At 42.6% G+C, this 15,981-nt stretch overlaps 1 protein-coding gene across 6 annotated transcripts in view; it reads left to right on the forward strand.

Annotated features, from left to right (window-relative positions):
• Window positions 1-15,981, forward strand: part of LOC145438239 (uncharacterized) — a 49,570-nt gene that overhangs the window by 17,585 nt on the left and 16,004 nt on the right. For 5 of the 6 annotated variants that reach the window (XM_080315615.1, XM_080315618.1, XM_080315616.1 and 2 more), the window contains exons 8-16: window positions 4,544-4,666; window positions 7,665-7,727; window positions 10,834-10,929; window positions 11,070-11,196; window positions 13,229-13,318; window positions 13,382-13,476; window positions 13,995-14,165; window positions 14,670-14,801; window positions 15,392-15,517. In XM_080315615.1, the coding sequence (XP_080171741.1) occupies window positions 4,544-4,666; window positions 7,665-7,727; window positions 10,834-10,929; window positions 11,070-11,196; window positions 13,229-13,318; window positions 13,382-13,476; window positions 13,995-14,165; window positions 14,670-14,801; window positions 15,392-15,517 (1,023 nt within the window). The remainder of the gene's footprint in view (window positions 1-4,543; window positions 4,667-7,664; window positions 7,728-10,833; window positions 10,930-11,069; window positions 11,197-13,228; window positions 13,319-13,381; window positions 13,477-13,994; window positions 14,166-14,669; window positions 14,802-15,391; window positions 15,518-15,981) is intronic. The other variant, XM_080315617.1, reaches the window with a different exon arrangement.

Here is a 15,981-nt window from a genome sequence, read left to right on the forward strand (position 1 = left end):
CATGGGTAATCGTCAGCAACTAGTAAAGAATTACGAAATACGAAAGCAAAAAGTCACTTACAATGTAGTCTTGCATGACACTGAAAATTCCCGCCCGGGTCCAGCGATTTGTGAATGAACGCGTGGCCCGGGCTCCGATACCTTTCCCGAAAAACTGTCTTGAATCGCTGATACTTTTACCAAAACCATGTCGAGGCCATTGTGATGGTGGATCATTACTTGACACAAATATCATACCATGAACAATTGAACATTCGTAGCCGGGCGACTGGCGTGGCGTGTTTTTCGATGCCGAGATATGGCTAACCGAAATTTCGAGTCTCCAACGGTGCAGATAAGAGTATTCTCGGTGTGAAGGCGTGTATTTTCGTTAAACATGAAATTATAATTGATCTTCGACCCTTATTGTATCAAGCCGGATGTGATTGTCTTCATCTGGCGTGGAAGAGCATAACGTTGATTGGCACTGAGTGCTAAATTATCTACTGTCTGTGCCGTAATTGTGTTTCTACGTGACGAGATGAACTTTTATGTTTCAATTTCAAACGCCGCCAGTGGTATAAACAAAAGTTACTTCGCACCCGTGCGGCCCTGAGTTGTCGAGCAGGTAGATTATATTATTATACTCGCGGGTGACCTAGAAAATATGCGGCCGACCCGTGTTGTTGCGTCTCATATTACACTTCGGTAGTATAGGGTCGTGTGCCGTACGCGCGCTCTTTTGTGCTAATGAATGCTTGTCGCCTGGCCTGTACGCGCAGGGTCGCAGGCGGTGCAATGTGTTTTCATACGCTGCCGAATTTCACCCCTTGTCTTACGCGTTATGTATGCGCTGCTGTTTTGTGTTTTCGAAGCGGTGCTTTACCGGCCAGTACGCGATAGCACACGAGTAGGTGTTGTTGTTGTGTCCTGGGTCGCATCGTTTCCGAGGGTTCTCGAATAGGCGCGCGCATACCAAACCGTCGCGGGCATATACAATTAAATCTCTAATCGCCCTGGGGTGTGCGATGGCGATGTTTCGTATCAACGTCTTGCGCGTTTTCTCCCGTGCTAAGCGGCGACACGCCCGGACGCGCGTGCGGAATTTCGGACACTTTAATCGAATTCAGGTGCCAATTGTGTAAATCTTGAGTATCGCGTACTATAGAGTCGTTGTCGAACAACGGTCCGGCAAATATTACAATTTTATATCTCAATTGCATGCAAGAATATGTACGCTTGTCCGCGGAAATTTTTAATTGATTTCTAAATTTGGGACTGATTTTCTGGCATCGCGTCGCAATGTAGAGTTCATAGTCTGCTGTGGACTTGACGTACAGTATAGCGACAATTTGAAGTATAACGGAGGCTGGGCTAGCAAATAGCAAAGTTCTACCAAAAGAAACCGAACAATTAATGCCAAGTTGATGATTTTCAACAGGACTTTTCCTAGCATAAACCTCCGCTTTCAACACTTGTAATATCAAAAAGGCGACAGCGAATCTCAAAATCGAAATTTCTTTAGGGCAGTATAAATTCGCCCTAATTACATTTAGGTTAATTGTAATATTTGAACGTTCACCGGTCTGCAAAACTTGTTCTCCAAGCAAAAACGGTTGAGAACCGCTGTCGCACTAGGCTCCGTTAAAAAATAGGAATTTGATTGATGCTAGTGCTCGCGTAGTCCCATGTTGGATTGTTGGCAAGTTTCTGCGAATTTGTCAGTACTTTTCTCACTTTGCGCGCAAAATAAACACAAAATTCCGTTGGCACATGTCGTGACGCTGACAAAGACTATTTCCGACTACGTAATCGCTTCGCGGAAATAGAACTCGTCTGCGGTGAATGTGGGTCACAATTATAGGATGTCGTTTTGTGGCTTGTCATTGGTTTGCTCAGGGATGGTCGGTTCCGAACTACTTGTACTATTTCGAGGTACTCAAGTATGTTGTACCTACCTGCGCAACTTGCACGAGTGGTTATTATTTCAAACCACTTCTACTCTGCCGCTTTCGGCTCTATAGGCAAAACTAGCACTAGAATAAGTAGTTTTATACTTCTTTGGAGTCAATGCGACTTGACGAATACCTGGAGATTGAGCCACGTTTACCCGTGGTCTCGCGCAGTAGCGACTTATCGGAAGTCGAAATCACGTCTCGCTACCGGCGGGGCTTTGACATTCACGCGCAAAAGGGCACGCGAGCCGTTGTTTGCGACGGGTTCAAATCCTTCACGGTGAAAATCTCGATCGCGTTTGTTCTCGAAGTCGCCGAAAGAATGCGGCGTCCCAAAATAGCGCCCGATCGGTTGATACGGATGCTGGTCCGCGTTAAGCCGTCTTAAAAACTGCTTTCAGCACCGATGGCTTCGCGTCAAAGCAGAATTTATTGGACCTTATGACTCTCGAAGGCTTGCGTTGACTAACCTTTCCCTCGCGTGATATTAATCAAACCTATTTCGGATATTCGTGGATTACCGCGGGATATGTCAACGCTGCGAGGTGCAAGCAAACCCAGCCATGTCCGCGTATTATTCACGACACGGCAGACGATGATTTTATCCATTGTTACGTGACTATCCGCGCCTGTCATTCGGTTACTGGTCGTCCGCTAGCCCGGCCGTTTTCGCTTGTAGATTCACAGGCGACGTCATGGAATATTCCACTATCTGACTGTCTAATATGGATCACGCCCGATTTATAATGACCACCCGCGCTGTCGCGTAATCAACGCAGCCGCGGAAAGCGAAAAAACGTTAATTAGAACGGTCATTTCCGAATTCAGGGCCCTGATAACTGCTCGCGGGTGTGAAGTTGGGTTGTCTCAGCTGCTTCATTGAGCGCAGACCTCAAAACATCGAATTTCGATTGAATTTTTCCACTTTCCCTGATGACCGCGCTTTAAAATGACAGACGACACGATATTTGTATATTTGTTTCCCTTTCCGTTATGACGAAGTCGCTTTCTTTGCGTTTGCCGACTCGTTTCGAGCACTGCGTTCCGCGTCGGCGCCCTGTAGTTTTCCGTTACGTTATGCGCTCGCGGAACGAAAAAAGAATCACGTCATACGCCTGGCAGATTGGCATAAGTTATGCGCCGCCTAATTTGTCTTTATCAGAAAATCTTGGCCATGAATGTCGATCGCTTCCTATGCTATCTGAAATCGCCGCGATGTCCAACTGTCGCCTTGCGGGACTTGCGAAATGAACGCGCGCGCGCGTCTGGATTAACGAAACGATGATCTTAAAAACGGTTCTGTACCAATACCGAGAAAACCATTACCGAGAATGGACATTACCGAGAATGTCATTACCGAGAATGGACATTACCGAGAACGGACATTACCGAGAATGGTCATTACCGAGAATGGACACCACCGAGAATGGACATTACCGAGAATGGCCAATGTCAAGAATATAGATTACTGGGACTGACGTTGTCGAGAAATTTATACCTGAGCATCGATACCGAATGTGGCAACGCCGTGATGTACTCACACGACCTGTGCATATGCATAACATGCCTGTATTGCATATATTGCATTCTCGGTAATGCCCATTCTCGGTGGTGTCCATTCTCGGTAATGTCCATTCTCTGTGGTGTCCATTCTCGGTAATGTCCATTCTCGGTGGTGTCCATTCTCGGTAATGGCATTCTCGGTAATGGTTTTCTCGGTATTGTCCGGACACCCTTAAAAACAGTGTAGGCTGTGTGCCTTATGGCCACTTGAGCCTGGTGCGTTATAATTGGGTGCCGATATTTCAAAGTACACATTTGTTTGGTTAATAGCTGTCGTCGGGACAAGCTATTGCGAAACTGGCCTCTTTAAGTGGCCTCTCTCTATTGCTAATAATAATCCATCTTTCAATATAGACTGAAGGCATACTAGATATCGGGAATTCGTGTAACGAGCGGTCTTGAAAATTCTTCAAGGTGTGTGTCATTTATACTGTTAATGAGGTAGTCTGATTCATTTTGTAACTTTTAACTCAGCCACATGCTTCCTGAGGTGGAAATGATTTTAATTTCCCATACAAAGCCACACATGCCGCAAGTGTCGCCTCTTCCGTTTTGTACTGTAGGGTGTGACAGGTCACGAGCTGGAGTCTTATATAAACAGATTACATAGATAGTATATTGCTTCAAGCGGAAGTTTGTTTGGATTCCTATCATCTTTCATTGCCGGTTTTATTTTGAGCTTGCAATGGTCGAAATAACTTGTGCGTGCAATTGCTATTGAATGCTATTGCCAACTATTGGTGACCAGTGAACTTGTGCGATTCGTGTGTGATGCTGTGACCTGTTACAAATCGAGATGTGTTGAGGGTTGAATTAATGTGAGACACTTATTTCTGTACATGAACTTAGTCCCATGGCTAATCAATTTGTTGAGTTGTTTTGCATTCAACCAATGCAATAAACTTTCTGTCTCCCAATGTTAAAGCCAGTGGTTCAATGTGTTTTCAATTTTGTTCACGCCAAGTCACATTTTCCATCCAGAGACACATTCTGATGTAAATCTTGCGATGTGAATGGCCATTGATGAACCGTTTTCAATACTCCAGGTTCAAAAGGGATACCTGCAAAATGAAGATGTCCTCACAGTCGCTAAGTCGATTACTTCTTTCTTGGCCAACCACAGCCGTTCGAAGAAACAAGGCGAGGAAAAAGAGAAGGAAGATAAATCGGTAAGAAACCCCATCAATGCTAGTGCCTAGTGGTCTTTGTAAATTTTGCGGAATTTAATGTGCTATTGGCGTGTCTTTGTGAGCGATCTCTTCCATTCCGACGTCAGTTTACGGATATTGTATGAATGGCTATTGTTACACGATGCCTTTGATCGGTATCAACAACGGGGGTGTCAAACCCGTGTTGAATCACTTGGAGTTGATATGACCCGTTGGATTAAGTTTCTCGTAATCTGTGACTTGTGAGGTTATATGGTCTTTTAATGGAGTCTCTGTCAATTTTTATGAAGGGAACTGCCATCAATGTGTAAGTCTCCTGGAAATTTTCTGTTTTTTTACCGAGTTCTTCCGTATATTACTGTAAAATGTTATGATGGGACTTGTAACTTCCTGAATTCATTTTATTCTGTTCTGGGGTTGTGGAGTGAATGGATAAATTGTGATTATACACTTCTGATATTACAAAATTCATTTATAAAGATATATTTATAGGTTATTATTATCAGGTATGATTTCACATTCATGAACAATTCAATATTGTATGGAGTAAGGCTTTCTCTACTGGATGCAATATTGTGGTTTGAGTAAAATATATTTATTGTGTGATGATAATATCGCTTTGTCATTTGACTCGCACCATTGGACGCTTGCATTTTGTCAAGTACTTTGACCCTAAGCTGTGTGTTCCAGTTGATAGTTGTTTCCTCAGTCACCGTTTTGCAGTTGAAGTGGCACTACCTTGTTTTTGTAGTATCATAATGTGAAAATTTGATGGATAACAGGTTCAAATCATTTGTATCTGTTATGATCTGCTTTCTGATTAATTTACTTGCCATTGCGGCAATGAATGTTTCGGTTTTATCTCAAGTTACAGCACGGAATTGTCATTATTTCCTTGCACGTCCTAAGAATCGGCAATCATTTTGTCCTAACGGGCTTATTGATCAAGACTAGTAGCACACCAAGGTATAAAGATCTCGATATGTGGATATTCTGTTCGCTAGTGTCTTCATGGGAGTTCACAAATATTTATAAGAGAATTTAATGCTAAATTTGTTTTCCGCCTTGTCACATTTGAATTCTCTACCGATAACGATAATGTGTAAGTCTACTGTATAGAATATTGTCTGTTGCATTATTGACACTCTGTCTATGTTTTGCTTATGTGCGCACTCGTGCACAGTTGAGCTTTGCAGGAATCTGAGAGTCACGCTATTGCGTACATGCATCATCCGAGACATATCCTCTGTGAGATTGGCTCGTCATTTCCGTATGCAAAGTTTAAATCGCCTCCAGAAAGTTTTGATTGATAAATGCCTGAATGGGGATATGAAGCTAATGCGGTGCATCACACTGCCTTTTTTTCGTTCCGTCACTGTGGTCGGCAGGAAATAGCTCCCAGATGACTTCGCGTCATCGCATTATGTACTAGCTGTTAGCTGCGCGTCAGTGTTTTCCTGGGAATTTGCCTGCTAACTTCCTATAAGCATGGTGTTCACACATGTTTTCCCTTTTTCCCTCGGCAAAGATAGCGTATAATGTGTAAAGCTGGGTCCGCCGAGATGAATTGCTATCTGCAAGCAGCACTGCGGTGTGCTATTCCCCACCTTTCACACTTCCAATGCTAATGCATTACACAAGTCCGATTTAATCGCAAAGCTGCTCACGAGTAGGCTACCTACCATAGGCGCCGAACGCTAATTTTCCTTAGGCATGCGAGTTCGATGACGTCACAAAGGAATGACGTCATGATCCGACGGAATTGATAATTAGGGATAATATAGCATCAATTCATGAGAGTCAAGTGCCTGCATAAATGCCGATTATGCAATATCTTCGTGTTAACAAACTTGCGCGTATGATAAGCTTGTCAACGAGTCCGGAAGTGCTGTCAATTAGCGAGTTCCTGATCGCTAGCGAACAATTAAATACGCCGCTTACCAACGCGTATTACGTAACCTCGGCGACGATTTGCGCAAGACAAAATGTCAGAGTTGTTATGGAATCTGTTCTATAATGGCACGGACTTCAGGTTGTTCAAACCTTTCTCGTCTTTTACAACTCAAGCCTTGACAGTTGACACACATCTTCTGATGGTTATGTTTAGGTATTAGCGGAATTCACTTACGCATGCACGGCGCACTCACAATCGCACCTGTCTGCGGACATTCGATGTTATTCAGGTCAGCGATGTCGCTCTTTAATTACAATCGCTAACCAACAAACACCTAACGGCATTGTCACCAAGCCATCGAGAGATTGGAACTAACGCATGGTAGGCTCGAGAGATGGGAGCCAACGCATGCTCGGCTCTAGACGTGATAGTTGGCCAGCGATGATATCTTTCGTACCAGGCCTGTTGCAGATGCGATTGTGTAGGCAAGCGATAATATCGTGCGCGCCAATGCAGATGCGATAGTGCAGGCAGCGATGGCACCGGGCCTACTGCTGATTTCATGCTAAAGCAAGTGAAACTAGGCTTGTCGGAGACACGATAAAGCAGGCAAGCGTCCCAAACGATGATTGCCGAGCGCACGGCAATCAATGACACAATTTCGCGATCATCTCAGCGGGAGATCGCGTCGCGTTACATTGTGCACAGACAAATCTCGTTAATTGGCAACGCGCTTGTAGCTAATTGGCCGCGCGCAACGGGTTACCTCACTCACATAAGCGGTAGCAGGTAATGTCGTAAACGGAAATACATTACGATTCGTTCTAAATAACACAATCGGGGTTTATGCCGATTCATGCCAAACCGAATTCTAGGCATGCCGCATGCCTAAAAAAATGTCTAGGCATGCCTGGCATGCCTTGCATGCCCAGGTTCGGCGCCTATGCTACCTACTACTGACGGTGGCGCAGACTCGTGCAAAAGATAAGTTTGTTACAAAGCCATCTACTCTCGATTGCCGCTCTGCACAGACACAAATTTGTGATAGACCACCTATTGGTTATGAAGTATTGCTTTGAAGTGCTACATGCACATCTTTTACAGGCCAACGTAACTGAAAGAACGACGCAGGACTTTGAGCAGACCTCCCAACCCGCTGTGATAATGGTAAGCGACTTTACGTTATAGAGTGTCCAGACTCACACACTCTGAGGCGATGTATAATTTGCATGCGACTAATTGTAGAATAGTTGGTTTCGAATGACCGAAGTATTGCTCACATATCTCATGTGAGTTTCACAATGGCTTAGAAGACACGTGACTTTGAATATTCACTGAATGCGATTTTAAAATCCGAACCTTGCCGTTTTATAGCTTGTTTGATGGTACCTCCCTGTTGTATTATGCCTATGAATTTCATAACATCTGACCACTCCGTTAAGCGTGAAGATACTCCTTATTTTATCGCCTATGAATGGATGCTTTATTTCTTTAAGAGCCATCGTGTGCTTGAATACCAAGCAATATAAGCATGGCTTTATCTTCCTGGATATCAGCGCTCTCGGAACTTGCTAAGGCTTGCAGCCTGTGAATCAATATGTTTCGATGACATCATTGGGTCTTTTGTTTTCTGGAGTGGCATGTAAATATGGTGGATATGGTTGGAATTGTGGGCCTCCTGGGTGCATAGTATCACTTCACTCTTGATAGCTCATGTTGACTATTGGTTTCTGTGTGGAACAATGATTTGAGAATAGGCAGTTGCCAATGTGGAATAATGCAAAATGTAATGCATACAAACCCCATTGATTCGCCATGAACATAGTGTGCTAACCTCTGTAAACCATTGTAATAACACTGATCAAGGTATAGAAATGGTATTGATTAACATTGCTAAGTATTGAAACTGTATGTTGTTGGTGTCATTGTTTAGGGACAAGTGCTGCGGCTTGAAATGTACTTGGTGTGATGTTGTAACCTTAAAATTTCCTGTCAGCTTATAGCTGTATAACTGAACCTCGGGTTATGACATTTTAAAGTGACTAAGCTTGATGAACGAATTAGTTGATCCAGCTGGCGTTAAGCTAAGAAGTGAGCCCATAGACGAATCTGGGCCTACAATATATATATGAGCACTGAGCAGAGATACGACCTAAGATTTTTCATTGCCTGGAAATTATTGCACTCCAATGTTCTAGGAATTAAACCACTATTAATAATATACTTGGATTGATTTGAGGTTATTGCCAAGAACAGCTCCTTCAGTAAGTGGGTCAATCTGATCTTAATTTTGAATATCTCAGGATAATTCCGGATCAGCTGGACACTCAACATCTCAGTGGCTTGTGATTAAGGTTACTAAATTGGGTGGTGTATTGTGAGAATGGTATAGTCTCATGATTTACATAGTCTTACACTTTGATACTGTTGAAATCATAGCTGTGACATTGCCTTCAAGGCACAGGATCAATGGACTAATATTTGCTAGTTACACTGATAATAAGGAAGTGTTTCCGTGGAACAGGTACTTATAGTTCCCCTTCAAATGTTTGTAGTTGGTCGGAAGCACCATGTCTTTTTTTTGCCCTTCTACGCAAGTAACTACATAATCTTCTTTGAGTTTGGTCTCGTATTGATCCAGGATTTTATGCGATTGGTAAAAACAGACAATTTCTAATGTGATTATCAAATAACTATTAGATGCATTCAACTGTCGGGGTCCATAGCGTCTGGCGGTCCTTGGAATAGTTCAATGAAACTCAAAATGATGCTATATTTGCCTACCAAGACGGACATGTGAAAATCCTTCCAATAGCCAAAAACTTATTGCCTGTGTGACTGCTTTGAGTGGAACAATTATCTTATTAAAATGTCTGGGCTTGCTTGATACGCCCATTTAACATACTGGGAATGCCATAGTCTAATTGTAATTGTGATTCGAAACATGTGATCATGGCTTGCGTGTCTAGCTGGTAATGGCTTGCGGAATATTGATGAATGCTCGATTGTATGCAAACATTAAGGCAAGCTATCAAATGCCCCGCATAATTTTGGAGAGATTTGAATAGAGGACGTCTTTCAGACATGCGAGACTCATTTCAGAACTGTGAAATTGAATGATCATGCCCTTCCTTGTGCTAGGGCATTTTTATTTATTAATCACCATGCCTGCTGTGATCGGTTGGGGATGATAGTTGAGGCACGTTTATAGCCTACTGTGTATCATTTTTAGAACCAACAGATTATGTAACTGCTCTATTATATAGCAAAATGTAGTCTTTCCTCCATTAATCATATTGTGGCCTCTGCCCTTGAATTGTGATACATTGTCTAATAACGGGACGATTTGATAATCATGACAAATGAATCATTGTTATATTGAAAGAAGTGGGGTTTCAACTTGTTTGACCGATCAATATCTGAATATTTATGATCAATGGAATATTTATAATATCCGGTTAGGGTTGGGAGAAATCGCACTTTTGACGAAGTCAATGATAATGTATCACAAGACCGATAGGTCCCGATAGAAATGACCAATTTGTGGTTTTATCCATTGTGGGCTATTTTGAACTGTGAAATCTCGTACCTTTCTACCGAATAGACGTGGCTTAGCGACAAATTCAACCTCCGTTTAGAGAGATGCTGTGTTCAGAAATGCGCGAATGTATTATATTTCTGAAAGAATGTGTCCGCATCATAATTATCAATGGCCGTACAAATTTGCACTCGGTTGATTGTAATTTGCGTGTTTGAAGTGTTCGTAGCATTCCTGATACCGATTGCACCGATAGGGATGGGCAAATCTCGTTGTGTGGAATCAGGAAGCATCTGGTGGCGTTTAGAAAAACCTGTCTGATGTATATGCAGGGTTGCCATACCGACGATTCCGTCCCTACTTTTAAGATTAAAGTCCTTATTTTGATATGCGATGTCTTTTAATGGTACACTGTCTACACGAATTTGGCATTTAAAGCACCAGGGTTATTGTCTGTACTTGGTTTTTGATCAATATAGATGGCAACCCTGCCGCGTAAATTTGGACCCTCGCCTGCCGATACGCAATGGGTTATTAATAATTTGAATGGTGCGAGTTTCGGAAATCGATACTAAAGTCAACCTTGTTACAGTTGAAATTCTTTGTCTTGCGGCCGTTGTAAATTAGATTTTGCCCATCCCTGACGTTATCAACCACAGTACGGCAGCGATTTTGATGTCATAGCGGGCACGATGCATGCGCTACTTTCTCCGCCTCACTGTGTTGTGATTTCAGCTCGATCCGTTACGCGTTGGCGGCCAGCGTCCCTGGCAGATGCACCAGCTGCAGGCCTCGGCGCAGGGCTCTGTTTTGCTGGATCATGCCTTCCAGGTAGCCGTAATCATTATTGGTGTAGCGTAGCGATTGGTAGCATGAATCGGGCGCCGTTTTACGTGTATTGCCCGTGCGCACGGGGATATTTTTCGTGCTCTTTAACGGCGTATTGTGACGTTTCTGTTTTTTTATGACAGGCCAACCAACCTATCGTGTCCGCGGAGCAAGTGCCGGGATATGTCCAGTATAGCGCTGATCAGCAGGAACAATTTTTGCAGCAGCCGTATCAGCTCCAGCAGCACGCGCAGCCGAACACTTTTGAAGGTAGCTGTCTGATCATTGATATTGTATTGTCGACACCTCTATGTGAAAATATCAAGAGCGCTATTGAGAGAATTTGGTAACCGTGTGACCCAATGACTTCATCCCAGAGGCAAAAATGCTTGTCTTCAGTAACTTTCGTGCAACTGAATGAGAAATTTTATGCAGAACTCGCTTATCAGCTCGAACTTGTCACAATCGATGACTGTTAAATGACATACAGTATGGGCTTAATATAGTGAAGGATGTATGTATGATGGGGCATCGGATTTTATATCTTATTTCTTACGCTATGGTGATTTTCATAAGATCTTCCATCTTGATAAATGAAACGGCTTTGGACGGATGCTTGTGTTTGATTACTTGTTAGAATACAAGAAATCAGCTGCCACTTCTGGGCCTGTTTGAATTCCTTCTTTAGTGTATACAGCTCGAATCACAGATCAGTAGTTGAATCACGCGCACAGATCAGAATTGATCTGAATCATCATTTCGTTGCAAGTTCCTTGATGATTTGTATCTAGCACAGCCCTGTCTTGTGCCAAGGAAAACGGCATTTTCCATAGTCCATAGGTCTTGATGGTATCTTCGATACGGCCAATGCAGCATTTAGAAGTAGAACGCACGGTTGGCATTGTTAGCAACGTCGAAGTCCCTGTGGCATATTCTGCTTCGGTAGATCTTTATGGCTTAGCTGCGTAATGCTATATTGCGAAATCACATCGAATTTGTCCTCCTTATCTCAGTACCGCTTGTTTATTGCTCACCGCGTCGGAAATACAACATTCGAAGGTGTATGCTTACTAGGCCATTTCAAGTGTTTGATGTATGCTCGTCGCTGTGCTTTGATGTCAAATTTCTTAGGAATCATACGCGCCACTGCAACAGGCAATGTGTGACTATTTTGGTTCTTATGAATGGCAATGTTACCTGACGTGAATTTCCCAATAAATGTTTAACGGTGTGTGCCAAATTACTTCCTCAGTTACCTTTTGCGAATGGTAACAGCTGGGCTGCCTTAGCGACCCGCGTTATTTATTGTGACACATTTATAGTAATTAATATGTAGCTATGATGCGGTCGCAGTTGCAAACTCCTGCAGTTTGCGCAGGCTGCTCAAACACACGGGCTGTCTGCGGAGTGTTATGTAATCTGTGAAGTCCAGGTCGCAAATTAAACAGCAGTCGTTCATCTTTGTCCTTTAAGCTTATGCTTATTTCGAGTCAGTTTGTGATGCATGATTTTTTTGAGAATACGCTGCGCCGCTGCGGTATAATATATTTCTTCACATTCCTGATGTTTTACTTTGCAATAGTTAGCGTTTAGTATATCTTCTACGCTGTTGTTGTACACTGTTGCCATACTAAATTCTAGGCCTTAATGGCCAAGGCAAAATTCAACGGGTCTGCAATTGAATATTAGCAGGCGGTCACACGCTCGCAACTAGCCTACGTACGCAATGATGTCATATTTAGTGAACCAATTGTTAGTCTATATCATAGATAACTTATCATACCATGTGACCCTGATTAATCCCGTGCGTGATGATTGTGGTGGTACCAGCGTTCGCAGTGAGCTGGCAAATAACGCCTCGCAGTCGTGTCGTGTGCCAATTTTTCTCGGGAATCATGCTAAATTTTTGTTTGATATACCGCCAGTGGCATTTTGCAGCATAGCGTTAGTTGAGATTTGTTACCAAAACTCCGATTTGACCAATTCAGCTGACAAATGCCTCGATACTGTGTTTTCGTAAACTTTTATACACCTCTATATTATGTCGCTTGGCTTAATCAGTGCGCCTTAATCTTGTGACTGTCCTGGTTAGTAATATATTAACTCAGTTGTGTATCGTTGCCGGTGCGGGTACCTCAATATCAATGCTTTTATCATACGGGAGCTTGTGGTTTCAGTACCTGTACAAGTTGAGCAAATCTGCTTTTTTTCTATGTTGCCAAAAACTTGAGCATATTATCGGCACTCTGCGCGTCGATTTTTCCGCGACCGTGCATTTATTTACGAGACTTTCTTTATACAGCTGTGACGGCAAACGTAAATCAAGACTCGACCTTGAACGACACAAGTAACGAACCAAGGCCAGGCCAAGAAGCCTCAGCAAGTAACGCCGGTAGGATTCCGACAGCCCCGTCGCCAGGCGGACAGTGCCGTGACGCGGTTTGCCTTCTTTCAGATCAAAGACAGCGGCGAGATGCAAAAGTTGATAAGAAGCACAGGAGGTTAAAACCGAGGCAGAAGCAGGACAAATTGCGAATTTATGTTATCAAGGTTTGTTCTTTGCTTGGTTTGGGTTTTTATATTAGGATTGAAGGTATGTTTGACCCGATCTTGGTGATAGGAAGAACAGGGCCAATGTTCCATCGTCATACATTTCCCCAGCCAAAATATGGCTATTTTAAGTAAGTTTGACTTCACCTTAGGTAGATATCCGTGGCACTAGAGTGGAATTCGAAGTAGTCAAGGAGTAGGCCTAGTGTTGCTTAAAAATTTGAAAACTGACCTAATTGAGTAGTACTGATCTCCTCTGTTAAATATCTGGTAAATCATTTAAAAATACGTTGCGAGGTCGACATTCGATGAAATGTGGTGAAAAATTGTAGTCAAGTAGGCCTACTTTGTAACTGGCCTCTCCTGCCAAAAAACGGGAAACATTGATGATGCTGATGAGTGCTTTAATTTCGATCTTTCCAGGACAGCGTTCATGCGGAATTAACTGCACCTCTTTTACGCGACGCGTTTCTTCGTATGTTTGTCCCTGGCAAATAGGTTATCGCTTGTCTCGGCAGGTCTGTGCTCCGCGCCGGGGCGGCGAGGCGAAGCCGAAACCGTCAAGCCGCGACTCTGTCAGCTCGGACGGTTCGAAAACGAAGGACGGCCCGGAATCGTTGCCTTCGGAGAAGAATCCGGAAAACGCCGATAAAGTCGTGGTGTGCTGCCAACTGAATGTAAATAACCAGGTAAATATCCTTCTCTGCTATATATGATGCTTTCTGGTCGTCTGTAGGCTACATGCTTCTCTCAGGATTAGGGCTGGGCATGAATTGAATACTCCAATCATGGTGAGGTATTAGTTATAATAAAATCTGTAGGATATATTCTTGTAAAATTGGTGATACGATTGTTAATATACAATGTACTTTGCAATTCTCTACTAGTTGAGGACGATTACCCCTGACAAGTGTCAGCCGAAAATATTCGGGTCAATTTCAATATGAATATACTACTCAATTGTATATTGACGTTCTGTACCTCAGGAATCTCTTCTAATACTGGAAAGCATGAATGTTTTATTTAATATTCTGTTTTCTTTCAAGATTTACGTGGTACATTTGTAAAATTCTTGTAGTATTTCGATCTACTTTATTTATATAAAAAAAATTCGGTGGAAATACGTTGTTACCGATATCTCTAACAGATCTCTGTGAACTTCGACCTTACCTAATCCTCCTATCTTGCGGCAGGTCAATCCATTCAAAATAGTATCCGATTCCGAGACGTCGTCGGAAGTCTGGCACCGTTTGGTGAAGGAATTCGGTCTCCTGGAGACTAACGAGGATATTTTTGTGGATCAGCTCGATCCGATTATTGAAAAGGTGAGAAAGCTTTGCGGTTTGAGGCGTGTTTTTGGTGTGTCCCAAGCTTAGAACTGGTGGATCAAAAGAAAAGAATTTTATGCTTTGTGTCAAACATTTATTTTGATGTCCTATTTCATGATTCGATTACATCATGGTAATTTGTTGCGTGCAATGTAGTTATAATCAAGTTTTTAAAATTCCTCATTTGCTGATGATTGCCTTTGCAAAGTTTCAGCTTGAAAATCTTCGGGTTTTAATATATTTTCATTATTAATACAAACTGTGTATTTTAAAATTGTATAGTAAAGTTCTGTACCCCAAAAAGGATGCTTCAAACATTTATATTTGTAACACACACACTGGTTTTCTTCATAACCGGGAATGCAGTAAAATAGCATTGTATAATATATTCATATTGAAATAGACCCAAACATTTTCTGTACCTTCCAAGAGTCTTTTTCAAATAAGATCAAAATTAATATTGGCAAGATCACATCTGTGTTATATCCGATATTAAATCAAGATCCGGCAGTCCAGACTGTGGCCTTCTTTGACGCTGTTGACTGAGTGTGTATCAATTTTTGGAAATGACGATCGCCTTTTGTCAGGTTCGCGATGGGGTCTACGATGGCCGGCCACGTCTGACCATCGTCAATATGAAAAAGAACGAGGACAATGAAGTTGAGGTCGAATGTCAGCTCACGACGTTCAATTTGAAGACGGTCACTTTCAAGGTACTGATGTGGTTTCAATATGGCTGAGTTTTGTGTGTCGTGTAACAGGGCTGTGCGTCCACTGTAGCCAAATTATGAGAATGCTTACCTTTGTTCATCTCAGGTTTGCCCTACCGTCTTAAGACCCTACCGTCTTAAGAACGAATTCTTCCCTTGGAATTTTGTATTGCTGATAATGATATCACAAAGATAATTGCCTTTGGCAACTTGACTTGTATGTAAATCCTCTCATCGTTCCCTCAAGTTGGCGTTTTAGATACGAATACTGGTGTTAAAAGGCTCTTCGGTTAAGTTTCCTGGTCATTATCTTGGTGCTGTAGGTCAGCGGTTCTCAAACGTTTCAACAAACATACTACAATTATTGTCTCAATTTTGATATTCGTAGGTTCGCCGATCCTTAAAATTTGTTTCGACTGAAAAGTTTAGGATCACAGGCGTAGGCATTCTCTACCAGTGTGCCCGTG

This window comes from Botryllus schlosseri, chromosome 4 (genome assembly GCF_051294905.1).
Source record: "Botryllus schlosseri isolate E-star chromosome 4, Bs_hap1, whole genome shotgun sequence".
NCBI classification, from domain to species: domain Eukaryota; kingdom Metazoa; phylum Chordata; class Ascidiacea; order Stolidobranchia; family Styelidae; genus Botryllus; species Botryllus schlosseri.